Consider the following 20,049-nt stretch of genomic DNA (forward strand, 5'->3'; position numbering starts at 1 on the left):
TTCCTTGCCCTTTCCAACTTTCAGAGGCCATCTGTATTCCTTGGGTCACGGCCCTGTCCTCCATTTGCAAGCCGCCAGTGTGACATCATCAAATCTCTCCTCTCTGATCCTCAAATATCAGAAGAGATGTGGTCTCTTCTGTCACCACATCTTCTCTGACCTCGAACCTCCTGTCTCCTTGTATGACACTGGGCCTACCTGAGAAATCTAGGATAACCTGCCCATCTCAACATCCTTAAATTAATCAAATCTACAAAGTCCCTTTTGCCATGTAAGGCAACATATTCGCAGTTTCTGGAGAGTCAAATGTGTGCATCTTTAAGAGGCATTATTCTATCCACCACACAAGGTCTCCTTCACCTCCGTAGCATTTTCTGCACATCTCCAGCCCTCTTCACACTTTAAATTACTAGTTCAACTGACTAGTTTCCCAACCTGATTGTGAGTCTGTTGAAGGCAGTGATCACTGTCTTCCTTGTTCGTCATTATACTTACATTTTCTAGGACAGTGCTTAGAGTAGGCACTTGATACATCTATATTAGCTGACTGCTGGGAGAAAGGAAGGAAGGAAAGACATGTTCAATAATATGTGCACATGTTTTCCAAAGGGAATGTTGTGGTTTGTCTTAAATATTTCTTAACTTCTTATTTTCTTGAGAATTTGAGATGTAAATCTGCTTTTCAATAGTTAATTGATATCAACAGAAAATACTTTCTTTTAAAAAATTATGAGTTACTCATGGACTGTCAAGAATCTTTTGAAGTATATAAAAAGCACTCTTAAATTATGCAACTATGAATATTTTTTAATTAAAGAAGTTAATGAATATTCCACAGGAGAGAGCTGACTTCCACAGTCTGGAGTTAACTGCCCACCCACACCTGATGGTTAATTTCTTTCTGAAATGTTGTTTTTTTGTAGATAAAGCCCATCATTTACCCCATTCCACATGGGAATAGATTAGTTGTCTCCTTTGCACATGCTCCAAGCTTACCTCATTTTGCTTAAGGCAGGATATTAGCTGTGCATTCACATTACTCTTTTCTAGGATTACGTGATTTTTATTGCTCTGGTTGATTTACTTAGAAGTTTAGAACACAAGGTTATAGCCATACAATTAGTGCAACGGCAGAACTGAAAGGATACTGTGTAAAAGAAAACTTCACTTACTTTTGGAAAAATGTTAGAAATGTCCATTGTATTTAAATTTTCGTTTGAGTGAATTGGTAATTTTACCATTAAGACTGTGTTTTTTCATTTAGAAGAAAATCATGAATTGCTTCTCTTAAAATAACTTACTTAAATTATTAACCACAACTACAAGGCATGAGCCTGTTGTTTTGCTTTACTTTATTTTTATTTTTGGATGGCCTGAAAATATACACGTATTTCAATTAAAGGAATAGCACAGAAGGAGGTTGGATTAAAAAAAAAAAAGATGAAGCAAACAATGGCATGAACACACTCTCAGACAATGGAAGGGACATTTTAAAATCACTATTGATAAAGCCCCAAACACTTTCAGAGTTAATAATCTATCATCATGTACATTATGAGATAATTACAAGAAAATAAAGAAAATTGCAAGTACAATTTAGAAGTTAATATGGTAGGATAGAAAAGGAAAAAAAAACTTGTTTAAGAATTTTCAATACCATTTTATCACGATTTTTTCATCAATTAAATGCAGTTATCAATCTCTCTAAGTAACATATACACAGATTGTTTTTCACTGTAATATTTTTTAAGTTCAGAATGACAAATAAGTTTTTGATCAGCTAGTAGTGGCTTCCTGAAGCACTGAATTGATGGAAATTGTAAGGTCTTGTTTGACCTCAGTGGAAAAAAAAATACCAAATTCATTAGCTATGTTTGCCATGGCTGTGGATAGGGAGGATTGAATTCATGTCAGTTATAGATAATAACTGCTAATATTCTTTCAGATTACAGTTTCTTTCTAGCAAGACTGTCTTTTTTTGCGGGGCGGGGGGAGGTGGACAGAGTCTCACTCTGTTGCCCAGGCTAGAGTGCAGTGGCGCTATCTCGGCTCACTGCAAGCTCCGTCCCCCGGGTTCACACCATGCTCCTGCCTCAGCCTCCAGAGTAACTGGGACTGCAGGCACACACCACCACACCCGGCTAATTTTTTGTATTTTCAGTAGAGACGGGGTTTCACCATGTTAGCCAGGATGGTCTTGATCTCCTGACTTTGTGATCCACCTGCCTCGGCCTCCCAAAGTGCTGGAATTACAGACCTGAGCCACCGCGCCTGGCTGCAAGCCTGTCTTATAGACATTAGTATTATGTTTGGTAGTAAATAGATAATAAGGCTTAAATATCTTAGAAAAATTCTTAATCTATTAATTCTTAATATTTAAGTTAAATATGAATGCTAATTTTTTCTATGGAAATTTTTGAACAAATAACTTTAGATTGCAGATTATTATGAAATATGTACTATTTCATAAAACAGGTATCATTTGGTAAGAACAAGACTGTATAAGTGGATTAATAAAGGACAAAATTTGATATCAATTTGTGTCATTGTTATTTTAAGATGTATTGTCAAATATGTCAGTGGTTTAAGTCTTTCATTTAATCAAAGCCATTGGATTTTTAAAACTTACTGATGATTTTCTTTATATTTAATAAGAGTACCCACCTTTAAGCAGTGATATACTGGTGAATGGCAAATGATTCTTGGAGTGGGGATATAAGGTCGGATGGTGGAGAAGTTCTGATATGTAGCATTTGCCAATTTCCATGGTGTAAATATTTCTACTATCACTAATTTTAAGCTACCAACATGCTGTCATTAAGCATGGAAGATATATACACGATTGACTTTCAAGAACTGGCATCATCTGGCCCAACTCATTACTGACTTTAAAGAAACCACACAAATTTTACTTTCTAAAAAAAAGTTTGAAAAAGTCAACATAAGAAATCTTCACATATTAAGCTCCAATATACATTGTAAACATGATTAGTCTTACTAATTTTTAAATCTTACTTTGTAAGAAAACATCTAACTTCATTACATATATTTTACCTATGTATATTATGTAACTTTTTAAGGTTTTCTCATAAAGTTTACCGAATATTTAATTGTCAGAGAGTTTTATACTGTGAAAATTTAATAGAACATTTCCAAAAATGTATTTATGACCAGTCAACATTCCACTGTTGATTAGAACAAGTATTCTCTGCTTAGAGTATTTTTCTTTTTCCTTCAATCTTAATACTTTCCTATCTCCGATAATAAGCCAGGGTGTATTATACCTAAAAATATAAATAAAAGCCTCTGCATTAGTAGAGGTAAATCTTGTGTTTAATCAGGCAAATAATGAATGATAATGATTACAGCTGAGTGGTCAATAGATGAGCTATGTTATGGCTATTTTCAATGTTGCCTGAGGTTCTAGTTTACCATTTTAGGCCTATGGAAACATAGCCTGAATGTTCACTAACCACTTAGCCCCTCTTGCCCTGGGAGAAACAGCAGAACAGAAGGCACTAATGGAGTGCCTGGCATATAGTTGGTCCGCATTAAATGGTTGAATGGGAGCAGGAGGAGTTTTAGATTTAAGCTGTCATTAGTGTTGGATTAAGGCTGTCCACATGGTTAGAATGCTTACACGTCTATATTATTTCTCCTTTTTGGAATCTGATATATCCTGCAAGGCTGCTTTTTGCATGAAGCCTTCCCTGATTACTCCGAAGAGACTACACTGTTTTGTAAATTCACATTTTTATTCATTTTATCATTCTAATCATGTCATTTATATACCAATGCTATCCTTGACACTCAAAAGTATTATAAACTCCAAAGAAAGGAATAAGACCTCACTCATGTTTGTTATCACTCACTGCTTAAAAAAATTACTCCTTAGAAATATTGATTATCTGGTGTTATTATCTTCTCCTTCTTGAACATAGTACAAACACAATATAGTTATTATTCAATTAATAGTGTATTATTTGATTAATAGATGTAAATATAGATCTAAAGATGAAACTGAAAACCAAGTCTTATACCTATCACTTTTCAAATACATAGAAATTACTTTGTAGCATTTCTCCTTTTCCTGACAGTTACTGTCATATATAAATTTTCAGTGTCATTTTTTATTTTCTGTTTTACTGCTTTCTTAAATCTGTAAGCAGGATTTTTTTTAATTGCACTATTTCCCTCATATTTTCTCCCAAATTGAGAAACAACCACAGTCCCACTTTTATATAGTCACTATACAGAAAAACCTTGAACATTTTAAATGGCAATGCTATTGAAATTAAGAATTTTTTTTTTCAGAGAATTTCATAATAGTTAATGAATTTGAATTTAAGTGATAGACTTTGCCTACAGTGGTGGGGGAATCAGCATGTGTGATCTGCTCTGAGAGCTACATCACTCCTCAGAGGGACCCCAAATGTGGCCTGTCACTGTGAAGAAATAGGTCATATCATGTAAGGAAACTGTGGCCCTAAGAATGGCTATCAAAAAGAGGTCATGAACTCCTCAGTAAAATCTTATTGTTTTCATCAGGTAAATTCAGAGGCCGATTTACTATGAACTGAATGAAGCTTAATTTTCAGGGCCCGTCATACAGATCCCTTCCAAGGCTGTGGGACAAGCCCTAGCAATGGAGTTTTTTTTTTTTTTTTTTTTTTTTAAGTGTGATTCCAAAATTGTATACACTTCAGGCACCACAAAACAGAGCTCTACTTTGGGCATGCCTATTAAGGAAACATTGTGATATTGTGGGAAAGGTACTATTCAGAATGTCTAGAGACTTTGCTTCTGTCTATGTTTAGCACTAACTTGCCAGATATCCTGTAAAAAGCATTTAAACTTTTAAACTGAACTTCAGTTCGTCCATATATGAAATGATACTGGTAATTAACCTATTTTGTCTTCCTCTTTGAGTCATGTCATGATCACCTGAAATTGCATTCCAGTAATACAAAATCAGAAAGTTCAGAAATAATTAATAATTTACTGAAAAATGTAAAAATTAAAAGTGTTTTGAATTAGTGTTGTTAAATGTGAGGCCACTGTTACCCTCCCACCAGTCAACAAAGCCAGCAGCAGAAATCTCTTAAAATTCTCCCTAACTCAAGTCTCTGTTTCTCCTACAGAAGAAGTTTCACAGTCCTGCCCTAATGAGAAGTGTTCTTTAATCCTGGATTGCAGTGGATTTACCTTTTTTGACTATTCTGGAGTCTCCATGCTTGTTGAGGTATTTATGGAGCTTGTGTTTAGAACTGTTTCTTCCCTTTTGTTCAGTAATAGGGGTTTTCACCACCTTCTCTCTGTAGTCTTGAGCCTGCTTGTTGCAATACACATCTCACCCCATTATTTGCAAAGGACGTAGAACTTCATGCCTCCCATCACTGTAGATTTGTTTTCAGGAGATCCTATTCAGCTTCTAGTTGTATGTATGTGTGAGGGTCAGGGCTAAGAATATTTGCATGGGGTAGTCAGAGAGAACAGTACATAGACTTGAGATACAGTGGGGATAGGATCTCCTAGGCAGTCGATTTACAAGGATTCTAGAAAGGAGAAAAGCCCATTCTAGAGCACAGGCTGCATAAGCAAGTGCCTTGATGATGGCAGGAGGTTTTCTCTCACATTACGGTTGGGTACAGTTTGGCGTAATACCATTCCTGGTCTCACAAGCAGTGCCCAATGCAACGGCTTTTCTCTGTTCTCTCAGGCCATAGTGCCTCTTTCTCTACCCTATGATCTCCATGTGCTCTCCATGATCCAGGTATGCAAAAAATAAAACTCCACTTATGGATTTAAAACTGACGTAGCTTCCAAACCCCATTTCCACAGCTAGAAGAACACCTAATTTTGTCAATTCACAGAAAACTCAGACACTTCTAAGATTTTTTTTACCTCCTTCTTTTTTTAGTAAACACTAAGTCAACAGGGAATTCACCTTCTTTCTTCTTTCTTTTTGTTCTTTCCCTTAATACCCTGAATTGGTGGTGGTGGGACGTCTTGAGGGTGGGGCAGCATCTGTTCCTCAGTTTCTTCAGTCCTCTGCCAGCTTCTGAGCCTGTGAATCGGCTCATCTCATCTTCAGGTGTTTACTTCCCAGAGGTTTTCTTACTCAGACCACCTAGAGCCTTGCTGTGTGGCTTGACATTGAGCCAAATACTTAATTTAAACCTTATGGAAATTTCTGGAGCTCTTTCATCACCCATTGATCTCTCCCTGAACTCTGGTTCTGTCTGTGCAGCTCAGGGAAGCTGCCACATTTTTATTGGGTCCCCCTCATCATGCCAGGGCCCAGAAACTGCTTTGTGGCAGAAAGCTACCATGATCAGAGGGCTCACCCCATTTTTTCCCCCTTTCTCAGGAAACTCAGCTGCCCTGTGCTGCCCTGCCTGGTGCCGATTGTCTAAACATGGTTGTTGTATATTTTTGTCCAGTTGTGTACTTCTTTGTGGAGGAGGGGATAGTCTTATATTAGTTACATATCATGGTCAGAAAGTGGAAACCAGACATTGACTTTTAAAGGGTTCAGATCAGTATCCTTGAAAAGGTCTCACGTTGTGGACTTGCATTGTTTTCTTGTGGTATAGTATACCTTGTGTCTCTATTCATTTATATCTTAAATTTACTTTGAAATATCCAGCCTTTCAAACTCACGACAGTACAAAGGTCAACATTAGTATTGCTTTCCTACGAAGATATGGGTGGGAGTGTGTGGAGGGGAATTGCTTAGTATGTGGAAGTCACAGCATAGTCCCAGCTGCATCACACTAGCTGAGGTGTGGGAGAAATCATCTCACTTGTCTGGATCTCAGTTTATTCATTTTGTAAAAATGAGGCAGCGATTTTGTTTCAGAATTGACAGATATTTCGAAAATAAACAAATTGTTTAAAACAATTGAAGTTTAAGTATCAGAGGCCTGAAATCTAGTAGCTATTTTTAGCAAGTCGCCCTTTCTCACCACATAATATGTTTTCATTTTCTTGTGGTTCACTATAAAACCTTTGAACAGTTGGACTTAGGATTCAACCTGAATACTTCATGTTTTCTTCTAGCTGAAACTAAATTGTAAACACATGGTCCCTCTTCACAGGAGGGCCTCTTGTATTCGGCATTTTTATTTACTCTGTGTTCCTAAAGTCTACAAGAGTCTCTTAAAATTGTGTGTTTAAGGCGCTTCTGGGGTGCTCATTGAAAATGCAGTCTTCTGGGTTCTGATTCTGATCTAGGAGCTTCATTTTAAACACCCATAGGTGATCTGATGCAGGAGGCTCAAGGATCCTATTTTGAGAAACACTAGACTAGGATTTTTTTTTTTTTTTTTTTACTGGGAAAGGCCAGTATGTATAGTTTTTTTTGTTCAATTGTATTTTAAATTGGTTTCTGAAATTATCAGCTTCCTTCTCTAGATATTACAAACAGGACTTAGGGTTAATAAAGAAAGCAGGAGAAATGATTACCTACTCCCACTGAGTTTAGGATCCATGGCGGACAATTCAGAGAAATTCAAACCATCTTGGCACTGGGCATGTTGCAAAAAGACTTATTTTTCATCATTCATCTTAGTGGTTTTAAAGATCTGTACACTGGAATGACAGGATCAATCAACTAATGCAATTTTTTTTTAGATTGGCATAAAATGACATTCCCTTAGCCAGGTGTGTTTTATCTATACATACAAAACCAGCAGTTTTGTATCAGTTTGCCCTTTTAAATTTCCTTGTTATGCCTATTTTCTTTATTTCATTATGGTTACAGTAACAGCATGATCTATGTTAAGAATATAGACTTTAAAGATAGACTAAGCCTGGTTCCAAATATCATCCATATACTAGTTCTGTGATCTGGACTTAAGTGTTTACTTGCTTTTCTGTAAACTGGAAGTAGAAATACCCCCTTCATCAAGTTGTTGTGAGGCTTAAAAATGATGTATTGCATATAAAGCAGCTAAAAAAGTGTCTAGCAGTTAGGAAGAACTCAATAATGCTAGTTTCTATTATTTTTTCTCATTTTAAAAATGTCATTTCTTCAAGTGTAATTAATATCATTGCAGCTAATATTATTTTTTAGTTCCAGCCACCCTGGAAGAAGGTTCAGAGTGAAGAGCCACAGCAACTCTTCAGCCCTTCATGGCTTCATGCTTTCTAATAACAATCCTTGCATTGTTTTCTTAGTTGCTTTAGCATAAGAAACATTCTCTTGGGAGTTGTAGGTTGAAGGAAGTGGGGTGACTTCTCTTTATTCTTTTACTTGGGACTTTGAGGAGGTCAGCAAACTGGAGATTATATTTATCAGCATCTACAAACCGCCCATAGCAATGTGTTTATGTTTCATTGAGCTTAAGAAAAAGTCAAACACTGAGAGGTCACCTTGAATTAAATATTTTAACTTACAAAAATGGGAGCCATTTATTCAATGGCAAAGATGCAGTCCATGTTTTTTGCTCTTTTCTCATTTACACTCAGTAATATATCTCCTATTATTTCACAATTCTTCTCACATAGAAAGAACTTCTTACTGCTGGAAGAATATGAATGAAATTTTGAATGTACAATGCACACTATTAGAATATATTGTAAATGAACCTTTCTATATTTTATGTGTAAGATACATCACTATTATATAATGAAATCCATCCCCTGGTAACTAAAACGCCTAAATTTACTTTTACAGAAGTTCATAGACTGACTTTGATTTGGGTGAATTTAAGATCAGAGCCTTTTATAAGTTGTTTCTGCTTGAGATTTTCTAGGACTTAAAAGATGCCAAACAAATGAGTCAGGATCTCTCATCTTGCATTCCTTTTAAAATGGAAGTTGGGTAATCAAACTTGGCTTGGATTATAGTGAGGTTCTCAATTTACCATTCATGCACAGGGTTTGTAGAGCACGTGAATATGTCCAAATTATTGTAAAATATTAAAACAAGCAGTAGGTCAGCAGCTTTCTTCATTTTCACAAATGGGTCCTTGTTTCCTATTAAAAGAGGTTGAGAACAATTTTATATGATTCTTACAGGGCAGGAAAGTAACTGTTTTTACTTTTATTAAATGATGTGGAAAAGGTAAGCAGTCAAATTTAGTTGCAATAAAGGTAGATGCCCTGCTGTATTAATCTTAGTCTTTTAGATGCTTGCCAGATTATGCCTGACTGTGTAACAATGCCTCCCTCTGGTGGTTTGACTTCATAAACATTCGCTTTAAAGAAAGTTTGATTTCTTCTGAAGCCCATCTTATTTCCTCCTGCTGGCTATTCTGAATTAACTGTTCGTATCCTATTTTAATTCTTCCAGGTTTACATGGACTGTAAAGGCAGGAGTGTGGATGTATTGTTAGCCCATTGTACAGGTAAGAACATGTCCCTGACTAACGTTGAATGTGATTCTTCTGCACTTCCACATGTATTCTTATATCACTTGTGCTTTCTTGTAGCTTCCTTGATAAAAGCAATGACGTATTATGGAAACCTAGACTCAGAGAAACCAATTTTTTTTGAATCAGTATCTGCTGCAATAAGTCATATCCATTCAAATAAGGTGAGTTGATTAACTTGGCCTGAAGGAGTTATAAGAATATTCAGGATATAGAATCGAAGCTTTGCATCTTTTGTATCAGCTTATTATTCCATTGGCATATAAAATCTATTAACAGCCCCCCCCCCCGCCCCCGGCCCCAGCCCACTTCAGACCCTCAGATTTTTTATTCCAAGTAAAAGAATGTTTCCATTCTTTTTTTAGGCCAGTGACAAACTGTTGTTTGGTAACTTGGATCTTCCAAAAATGTCACTGCTCTCAGGATTGGTGGGTGCCTATCAATTGCAAACTGCTTACTTGTACAACAAATGCTTCTTCCAGGATCTACTGTCCTAGGGACTTGAATCCACCTTTCTCAAATATAAAAACTCTAAATATGGCCTTAAAAGTTTTTTCTGCTCTGATATCTTGCCTCTAAGCTTATGTTGACATCTTTGGAAATATTATTTGCAGAGTCTAGTGCTCACATGATCTGAAGTGTCAAAGTTATCTTACAAATGCTGGGCTTATGGTTTAGTTTTATAATTGTTCTTAGAGCTTTGATTTCCTGCAGTTTTTCTTTGAGTTTTGAATTGTTTTGCCTTTCCTCATCCCTAGAATAACATTTGGTGTCTCACAGAGTCATCTCTATTGTATACAATCAGAACAGTATGTATTTACAAAATAATAATAACACTATTATTATATCTAACATATATTGAGTGCTCTAACTATATTACAGGAATATTCTGATAGCTTTACTATGTTGTTTAACTGAATTTGTCATGACCTTATGAGGTAGATACGATAATTTAATCCATTTTTAGAAACAAGGAAACTGACCAGGGAAATTACACAATCTATAAGTGGTAGAGTTGGTTGCAGAGTCAGCAGTTTGACGTTGGACCTGGAGCTTTGAACTGCTCTATGCTGATGCCTCATAAAATGTTCATTTTTTTTTTTTTTTTTTGGCTTAGCTGGACAGCTTGCTTCAGTCACTACTGTTCTTTTACTTTGGTACCAATTTAAGAGTTGAGTAAGTAGCACATACTTATTTCTTCCTCTTCTATTTCAGAATTTGAGCAAACTCAGTGACCACAGTGAAGTCTGAGACCCTTTTGTCTCAGTACAGCTCTTGTCTTTACCAACTGCCTGAAGAGGCCATACGCTGGGATTTTGCACAACTTTTTTGTTGTTTAGATCCTACAGATGACCTCTGCTACAATAAGTATGATGTAACTTGGTAACTGCATAGCAGTTGGAAAGAACTGCCAACTGTTTTTCTCATTTTTGTTAGTAAGAAGATTCACTTAGTTATTTTATATAAAAATCAGTATGTGTTTAGTTTTAGTGTACAGAAGGGTAAACGTGGTTTTATTTTATTTTACTATAATATTTTGTGCTGTTTTATTTCTATTGTGCTGTAAGTTGATGTTTAAAATTGAGGAATACTTTTGTCATAGGCAATTTTGAGCATTTACAAGCCATTTGTAAAATTTTAAGATAATCTGTAACTAATACATAAAAACAACTTAGCAAATGTGCCATTTTCACACAGCTTCTCTCTGTATAGGCCTCTGAAATAGCAATAAGACTAAATATTACTTTACACAGTAAAGTGTGAAATTCACAAAACGTAAACCAAACAAAACAAATGAAAAACTGGAAATAATTCATTTCCATATCTTTCCATACATCCATTCCTGAAGTATTCAGCAATATTTTCATAATCGAAAGAAACGGGTATCCCAATAAAACCAAATTCTTGACGTTGGTCTGTTTTGCTCTGAATATTGGAAATGCTTAGGATCCTCAGACCCAGTACCTCTAATTTTAGCATTTCTACCCAATAAGAGGCTCTGTTTTCCACTGAAGTTTTGTTGGAGAAAGAGAATACGAAATTACACATTTTATAATTTTTAGATGAGAAAATACCACTAGCAGAATAGCTTTGAGCTATTCCAGTATAAGATGAACTGTAATAATTTTTAACTTTCCTATTTCAGAGATACTCAATATAATATGTTTAACTATATGCATATGGATGTATAGGTAGGTAGATCTTCATAGTTTTTTTTTTTTTTTCTTTTGTTAGAGGAAAGCTAAATGTGATTATCTGCAAACCCATCAAACCAACAGGATAATTGACAAATAAACGCTATAGGCTAGGCTGAACTGTATGTTATTGTTTTCATGCTTGTACATATATTTTCAATCACGTACAAGTACGTAGAATTTCACATTTTAATTTAGCAAATTGATTTACCTAGGAAAAAATTATCACCTTCAAAGATAGGCATAGACACATAATTATGCTTAAGCTTTTAACAGCATTTTAACCGCTCTAAAATTTACCAGAGTAAGAAAAAGCTAGGTACTTTAAAGTGAGTTTGAGAAACAGGTTGAAAATAAAATTAAAATACCAGCCATTTAGGCGCTGTCTCTGTCATGTATAAAAGTAAATTCTAGTGCCTGCCAAGTGATGGATTATAATGGTCTCTAGCAAATGTGTGGTAAACATTCATATGACCCTTAATTTTAACATTAAATTGTAGGTAGGGCAATGCAATAAAGTGAAAGAGAATTAAGAAAGGTTTCAAATTCTTATAACATATCCAGCCATTTCAATTTTGATTGAAATGAACTACAAAGAATAGTGTTTCTCCCTATGGTAGCCTCAATCTCAATGAGTGAGGCCAACTCACATTCCCATTAGACACTCTTCCAAGGAAAAGCAGAAGTAATAATTGGAGGTAAAGTTTCCTTAGAGGAAATAATTTTATTCTGCTTTGTCCAGTTAAATTATTCCACTGGTGGATGGTAATATTCACTATCTCTAATTCATTGGTCACTGGCAGGTAAGCATGAGTCAAGGAAAGTCAAAAAAGAAAATATATTTTGCAGTGTATAAATTGATATTTTGCTATGCAACTCCTATAATTGAACTTATATAATGCAGGCACTTTCTAATTTATTAGAGATTATGGATCAGATGTGACATTAAAATCATAGTTAATTGATGGATGTTTTTTATAGTTTGTTAACAAAATGGACACAGTATTGTCGGAGCAGTTATATTTTAATGCACTTCAGTGTTTATAGTAGAAGTTTAGTGGATAAAACTTTAAGTCCAATAACTTGGGTGTCAAATGCTAATGTTGTATTCAATGTAAAGGAAGACCAAACCATGTACCTTATGAAGACCTTTGTTTGTAGAGTTCCACACACCAAAGCTACAGTGACTGTTAACCTGGAGGAAGTCTCTGGTATTGAGTTCTGAGAGCTTAAGAGGTAAACATGAGTTTAGACACACAACATTCTAAAATGCAAATGTTTATTTCGAAGCAGGTATTGACAACACAAAAACTGTATAGTGGTCTTGAAGCTGGATTGTTTCTATAGTCACACTGAATTATATTTATGAGATTACCTTATTTTTATATATGACAAACTACTTGATAACACTTATTATGGTAAAATAAAATTGGAAAAAATTAAAACTGACCTATAAGAGTGTTAAGGACCTAATAGAGTGACATATATAAATTAATCATAAAATATGTAGCCAGGAAAAGACTGTTAACATTACATTTATGCAAATTAAATGCCCATAAATTTCACCATTTGTCTTTCATTTTAAAGGTTATTTGCCCCCGATTATATGATTCAAGTGTTATAAGATTTAGCTTGAACTATTTTACAGTAATTTATTTGACAGATCTCTATTCTATAAACGTGTAATGTAATGAAGAAAGAGATCTTTCTTTTTTAATGAAAACATTAATGTGTTAATACCCTGTATGGGTAATGCTTGACATTTAGTGGTTGCCAAAATATATTAGTATATTGTTGAACATACATTATGCCTTAGAAATGCACATTCTGAATTCTGTGGGATGATAATCTAATTCAATATAGAATATGCTATTTGGCAATGAGTTTGTGGCCAGCTTTCAAACAGGGAGTTAAATGGTACTTTCACAACCCAAAGATTTTTAGTTAAAAATCATGTAGTCTAATATGCTGCAGTTATTTTTTATATTTTTCAATGCATTTAATTATCTTTTTTATAATTCTTTGTACTAACTCAGCATGTAACAACCAATTTACATGGAAATAAATCAAAATATGATAACTATTATGCTTAAATGGATTTGCGTCTATTATTTCATAGTATTTACTCTCCTGCAAAGCAAATAACACATACTGTTTTTGGAATGACCACAGAGTGTTATGTATTGAATATTCTTGGAAGTATCCATTATTCTTGGTAATTTGTTCTTACCAAATTTCAACCTAGGACTGTAAGATACTGTGCCTTAATTTGTGGACTGCTGATAAGAATACTTTGTGCTACAAAACTACATTTAGACATACTCTTTCACCAGGTTTACATCCTTTGCATTCCAATTTTGGTTAATATATACATTTCATTTTTTTATTTGATTTGGCTCTTCATTATATACTGTAGTTTGTCTTTCCTGACTTCCTAGGCTGAATTCAATATTCTTCAGTCTATTAAAGGCTACTTTTCCAAAGACAAGAAGCAAAGGAAGTCTTCTAGGTGTTAGAGATATGGCAGATAATAAAACAGAAAAAGAATAAACGCCCTCACAAACTTTGTTGCATCAAGGGAAGGCAAAGTAGAATACATTTAAAATGCATTTATTGCAAGTTAGATGATGATATGTGCCAAAATGAAAATACATTAAGGAAAGACGATAGGAAGTATGGCAGAGGATAAAGTGTTGCCTTCCTACATAGGGTGGCAGTAAGGTGATTAATGGTAGTGTCTTAGTTCTGGCTGCTATAACATATTACCAGACTAGAGAGCTTACACAATCAAAAGTTACTTCTCAGTTCTGGAGTCTGAGGAGTCCAAGCTGAAGGTGCTAGTCAATTTGGTTTCTGGTGGGGGCTCTCTTCTTGAGTTGTAGATGGCCACCTTCAAGCTATGTCCTCATGTGGGGGAGAGAGAAAGAGTGAGAGAGAGAGCACTCTTCTTCTAAGGACACTCATCTTATTGGATCAGGGCCCATCCTCATAATGTTGTTTAACCTTAATTACCTTCTTATAGGTCCTGTGTTCAAATGCCATCACTTTGAGGATGAGGGATTAAACGTATGAAGTTTGAGGAAACACAATTCAGTCCACAACATTCTAGCCTTCACCAAATTCATGTCCTTATCATATGCAAAATACTTTCATTACATCCTAAGAGCCCCAAAAATCCTGACTCATTCCAGTATCCACCCTCAAGTCTGAAGTTCAAAGTTTCATAAAATATCATCTAAATCATACATAGACGAGAACAGAAACAAGATAAACTCTTATGCAAAATTCCTCTCCAATTGTGAACCTATGAAGCCAGACAAGCTATATGCTTCCAAAATATAATCGTGGCATTGTCATAGAAATGATATCCCCATTCCAAACAGGAGAAATAAGAAAGAAGGAAGTAGTGACAGGTCCCAAGCAAGTCCAAAACCTACCAAGGAAAATTCCATCAGATCCAGACACAAAAATAATCCCTTTTGCTTTGATCCCCCACCTCTTTGACCCTCTGGGGTAGCAGTCCTGGCTCCAGATTTCCACAGGGTGGTTCCACCCGATCGCTTTGCAGGGTCTTCCCACCCCTAGAACTTCAATTTGAGGCTATCTGCCCCATTAAAATTGAGGCAATGTCCCCACCCTTTGAAACCAAGGAGGCAGCATGGATGATCTCTGGGTTGCTTGTGGTGTCATTCTTTCTTCTCTTGAAGAATATCATGTTACAGCTAACACCACCTGTTAGCTCTATGGTGGTGTGCTGTAGAACCTAAAAAATCTGATAGCTCTCCTTCATTTTGTCCCATCTCTGTCTCCTTCAGTTCAAACTGGCAGTGGTTTGCTGACATAATTTTATCTCTATTTCTGGCTCCTGCTGAGGTGGCTAATCAGATTCATGGTTCATAACCACATTCATCTACTTATCAAATGGTTGTTTCGCCACACCCTTTGTGCTCTCTTCAGAACAAGATTTCTCATTTTATGCAACATGAACAGACTGATAATTTACCAAATCTTCAAGTTCTTGTTACTTTCTGCTTAACAACTCCTTGTTCAATTCCACTTTCCCCTCATACTTTACTAAAAGCAGTCAGGAACAACCAAGTCACTCCTTCAACGCTTTGCCTAGAAATAATATCCTTAGCTAAACATCCAGTTTTATCACTTGTGTTTCTACTGTCCAAAAAAACAATAGAACATAGTTCAGCCAAGTTCTTGACCACTTTACAACAAGGGTCACCTTTCCTCCAATTTCCAATAACATGTTCCTCATTTCTATCTGAGACAGCAGAATGGCCTGTTATGACCATATTTCTACTAACACTCCATTTAGGATTACTTATTTATTCTCCAAGAAAATGGAGACTTTCTCTTTCCTTTTCTCTTTAAGCCCTCACCACAATCACCTTTAAGTTCATGACAGTCCTTTCACAACAATCCAGGCTTTTTCTAGCATGCACCTAAAATGCTTCTTCCACATTTTTAGTTATTTGTTGCAGTAGTATCTCACTTCTCAGTACCAAAATCTGTATTAGTCTATTTGGGTTGTTACAATAAAATACCATAGACTGGAGGCTTAAACAACAGGAGTGTACTTCTCTCAGTTTCAGAGACTACAAGTCCAAGACCAAGGTGCTGGCCAATTTGGTTTCTAATGAGGGCTTTCTTCCTGGCCAGTAGAAGGATGCCTACTCTCTGTGTCCTCAGGGAGGACAGACAAAGAAAGAGCAAGCTCTCTGCTGTCTCTTCTTATATGAACACTAATTCTATGAGATTGGAGCCTGACACTTATGACCTCATTTACCTTTGATTACCTCCTTATAAATCCTATCTCAAATATAGTCACATTGGAGATTAGGGCTTCAATGTATGAATTGTGTAGGGACACAATTCAGTCAATAGCAAGGAGTTATGCATTTCCTAGACTTTTAACGATTTTCTCTTTTTTTTTCAATCTGAAAACCAGCCTTACTAGAATTGTATTTTCATTTACTGTATGTCATGCTTTTGTATTAAAAACATAATCATTGATCATGGTCTGGTGAAAACATTCTGCCGCTAGAGACAGTAGGTTACATAGACATAACTAGCCATATCTGGCTACTCAGATGAGACTGTGGCCATGAAACAGAGTGATGTGTTCAGGAATGGGTTTGCAACATGCCAGTGGGGATTCAGAAACTGCGGTATATGGTGTTCTGGTGATGATTCCTAATGATTAACTATCTCGTTAAAGAAGATAGAATTGAACTAGCTAGGCTAGTTTTCTCTAAGTTATCATACTGTTTTAACAAAAATAACAGCATAGACTTGCTTAATTTCACCAGTTGTCTCAGAGATAGGCACAGAACACAGTCTTATTGATAACTTTCCACTTGAGTTTTTGCTTTCTTTTGTTTTGTTTTGCTTTTTTTTTTTTTTTTTAAAGAAGAATGCTCAGTTACTCCAAATTGATTGAGTTCTCCGAAACAATTTCTTTTAAAGTACTTACTCTTCAAAAGTCCTTACTTTTTTTTTAATTGATTCAGCAAAGGGATTTTTTTTTTTTTTTTTTGACGAGGTCTCTCTCTGTCACCCAAGGTGGAGTGCATACAGTGGTGTGATCTCAGCTCACTACAACCTCCGCTTCCTGAGTTCAAGCAATTCTCCCACCTCAGCCTCCTGTGTAGCTGGGACTACAGGCATGTGCCCCCACATTTGGATAATTTTTGTGTTTTTTTAGTAGGGATGAGGTTTCCCCATGTTGGCCAGGCTGGTCTTGAACTCCTGACTTCAGGTGATGAGCCTGCCTCGACCTTTCAGAGTCCTGGGATTACAGACGTGAACTACTGCACCTGGCCAGAAATTCATTTTGATCAGACTTATTTCTTTTCTCTTCTATATAATAAAGACTATTACCTATAGTAAGAGTAGGAAGTTTTTCAGTATTTTTTTTAATTTGGAGCCTCTTGTTTTAAAGAGTCATTTAGAAATTGGCTCATTAATAAGTCCTATAAGTATCCATAAATTACAAGAACAGTTGTTACATTAAAAAATAAAATACTTTGATAATGAAATAAATAAAAATAAAACTAGAAATCTATCTTTATTTCCTTTACTGTTAGAGCTGCTTTTTAAAATCTTCTTGGTTTTGAAGCAATTTATGGACTCATAAGGCTAGAAAAGTGAGGAAACATAGAACATCTTTTGCACTGGCATGTGTCTTCCAGATCAACTTTCCTATTTAACACCTCTCTTTCTATACTTCTTACACCTTGATTTATATCTTACAGGCTTCTCAAGCTTCCATGCTCCCTATTTTCTTAAATTTGTAGTTAGGGACCTATTGTTTAAATAAGGGTGCCTTTATTTATGCTAACAAAGCCTGAGAGAGAGCAGGAGAAGGAGAGAAGTGAACGCAATTTCTGTGCACTGAACGGATTTTGTGGGGAAAAATAAAGACTGAAGATAAAGCTAGGTTTACAAAAGGTATTTCAGGAGAAAGTTGGTAGGCATGATTGACCCTGTGGTGGTATGATTTCAGGAGTATCTAAATGTCCCCGAAGTCCAAATACCTACTTCACAGTCTTCCAAGAGGCTTGAAGTTCTCATCATCAGTCATTCACTTGGGCTGGAGTAAACAGTATATGAAAGGAAAACACAAGAAAGCCATTGTAACACATTGTGTTAGTCTTATGAAGAACTAGTTCACTTAAAGAGCTTATAAGACATTGTCCCCAAAGACCTGAAAGAACAAAGCATACAATAAATTTTGATGAAGAAGGATGGCTAGGAATATTTTGGGGGCTACAGAGGACAGGGCTTGGGGTGGTAGCATGATGTTGGGAGGCAAGATGGGTGGTGATGGAGAATGGGTGGGGGAGGGGAGGCAGGCTGAGTAACAGGCCTTAGGCATTTTTGGATGACCGGTTCTTCCCGTGCCCCCAACCCCCGGTGACACAGACATGGCAGAACTGGGTTTCATAAAACCAAACACAATTCTTCCCACATTACAACTCTTTCTGGGGCTTGGATCTATGCCTTTTGCTTTGGCACTGGAATTAAAATTTGAGAATAACAGTGTGATTGCCCCAAATGGGACTGACATCTAACTTCTGTCTCATGGAAACCTTTTGTTTTTCCAATTGTCCCTCTCCACCTAGCCAATGAAAACATTGAAGTAGGAAGGGTCTAGCTTAAGAAAGTAGAGGTATAATCAATTAAAATCAATCAAATGATGTTGCTAGAGTCCTTCTGAATCTTGTTTGAAATGCGAACCTTACAATATCTACACCAGAATTGAGTGTTTGCTTGCTAAATGCAAACAGATTCCAATGGCCTACACAAGACCTAGTGAATCAGGATTTATTTGGGGTGGGACTTGGGAATATGTATCTTAAAATGACAATCCCTTTAGTTTTAGACCCTAAAATTTAGGATCGCAGTCACAAAGACTTTCTTTAGTCTGGTATTTAAAAGAAGCCCTGTACTATAATTCTTAGGTACTTATGTTTTCATCACTTCATCTGTTTCAGTTTGTGCATCATTTGTAATGTATTGTGGCTGTATGGTATCCCTATAGTGTTATGCTTAGGTAACAAAAACTGGGTACATAGTTATGTCACATTGCAAAGGATGATGTCAAATTAACCAAAGCCTTTGCTCAATATGAGCATGTCAGGGGCAGAAAGTATTTAAAACATATTATCCGTATACATATATTCTTGGGTGACTTACAATAGTTTTCCTAAGAGTGCAAGTTTGGATGTAATATCCCTTATCATGGAAAATTTAAATCTTCTCCTTGTTTCACAAATTTATACTTTTCCAACACATATTGATGTAGTCATATAAGAAAATGATCCCATCCTCCAAGTTGCCTCTCATACACATCCACTAGAAATACATCGTAAAAGAAAAGGAGATATTTCCCTTCCAGCCTAAGGCTATATGGGTAATTATTTTCTTTCAACACCTTCATTGAAATTCCCTGTGTAATGCTACCAGAGTGAATTATAGTTAAACCTTTTATTCTGCACATATGGAGCTGGAATAAAGAGATGGTGCCAGCAATATTACTCAGCTACTTTCAGTTTGGGGATTGAGGCTGATGTAAACTATCATAACTAGAGAGAAAATGATATTCAATTATGAATCACTGCCAGATGTGTGAATGTATGTCTTCAAGTTTCATTTTCTGGAATATGCTTACTGTAGTTTATTTCTTATTCACTTTAAAAGTCATTCTCATTCCATGGATAACAGATTTAGTTGCATTAAATGCTCAGTATATCCAAAAATTAATAAAATATATATTTGGACTCCATCTCACAATTCAAAACACAAATCAGAAATTGATCTAAAGTGCATGTTAGGTAACAGTGTTCTGTAGCCCAAGTTACAGAGGAGCTGTGTGGGACACTTCACTGTGCATCTCGTACCACACTTGCCCAGGTCACCAGCAATGTGAAGGAAAGAGAGAGAATAAAGGAAAATAGGACACA

At 35.9% G+C, this 20,049-nt stretch overlaps 1 protein-coding gene across 2 annotated transcripts in view; it reads left to right on the plus strand.

Annotated features, from left to right (window-relative positions):
- SLC26A7 (solute carrier family 26 member 7) overlaps nt 1-13,666 on the plus strand; it is a 155,574-nt gene extending 141,908 nt beyond the window's left edge. The window contains exons 16-19 of one of the 2 annotated variants that reach the window (XM_010364375.2): nt 5,142-5,242; nt 9,299-9,353; nt 9,438-9,541; nt 10,593-13,666. In XM_010364375.2, coding sequence (XP_010362677.2) covers nt 5,142-5,242; nt 9,299-9,353; nt 9,438-9,541; nt 10,593-10,628 — 296 coding nt within the window. In that variant the 3' untranslated portion in view covers nt 10,629-13,666. Of the gene's footprint in view, nt 1-5,141; nt 5,243-9,298; nt 9,354-9,437; nt 9,542-9,742; nt 10,240-10,592 lie in introns of those variants that run through there. The other variant, XM_030937653.1, reaches the window with a different exon arrangement.
- Nucleotides 13,667-20,049: the final 6,383 nt, after the last annotated feature.

Source organism: Rhinopithecus roxellana, chromosome 9 (assembly GCF_007565055.1).
Source record: "Rhinopithecus roxellana isolate Shanxi Qingling chromosome 9, ASM756505v1, whole genome shotgun sequence".
Classification (NCBI taxonomy): Eukaryota; Metazoa; Chordata; class Mammalia; order Primates; family Cercopithecidae; genus Rhinopithecus; species Rhinopithecus roxellana.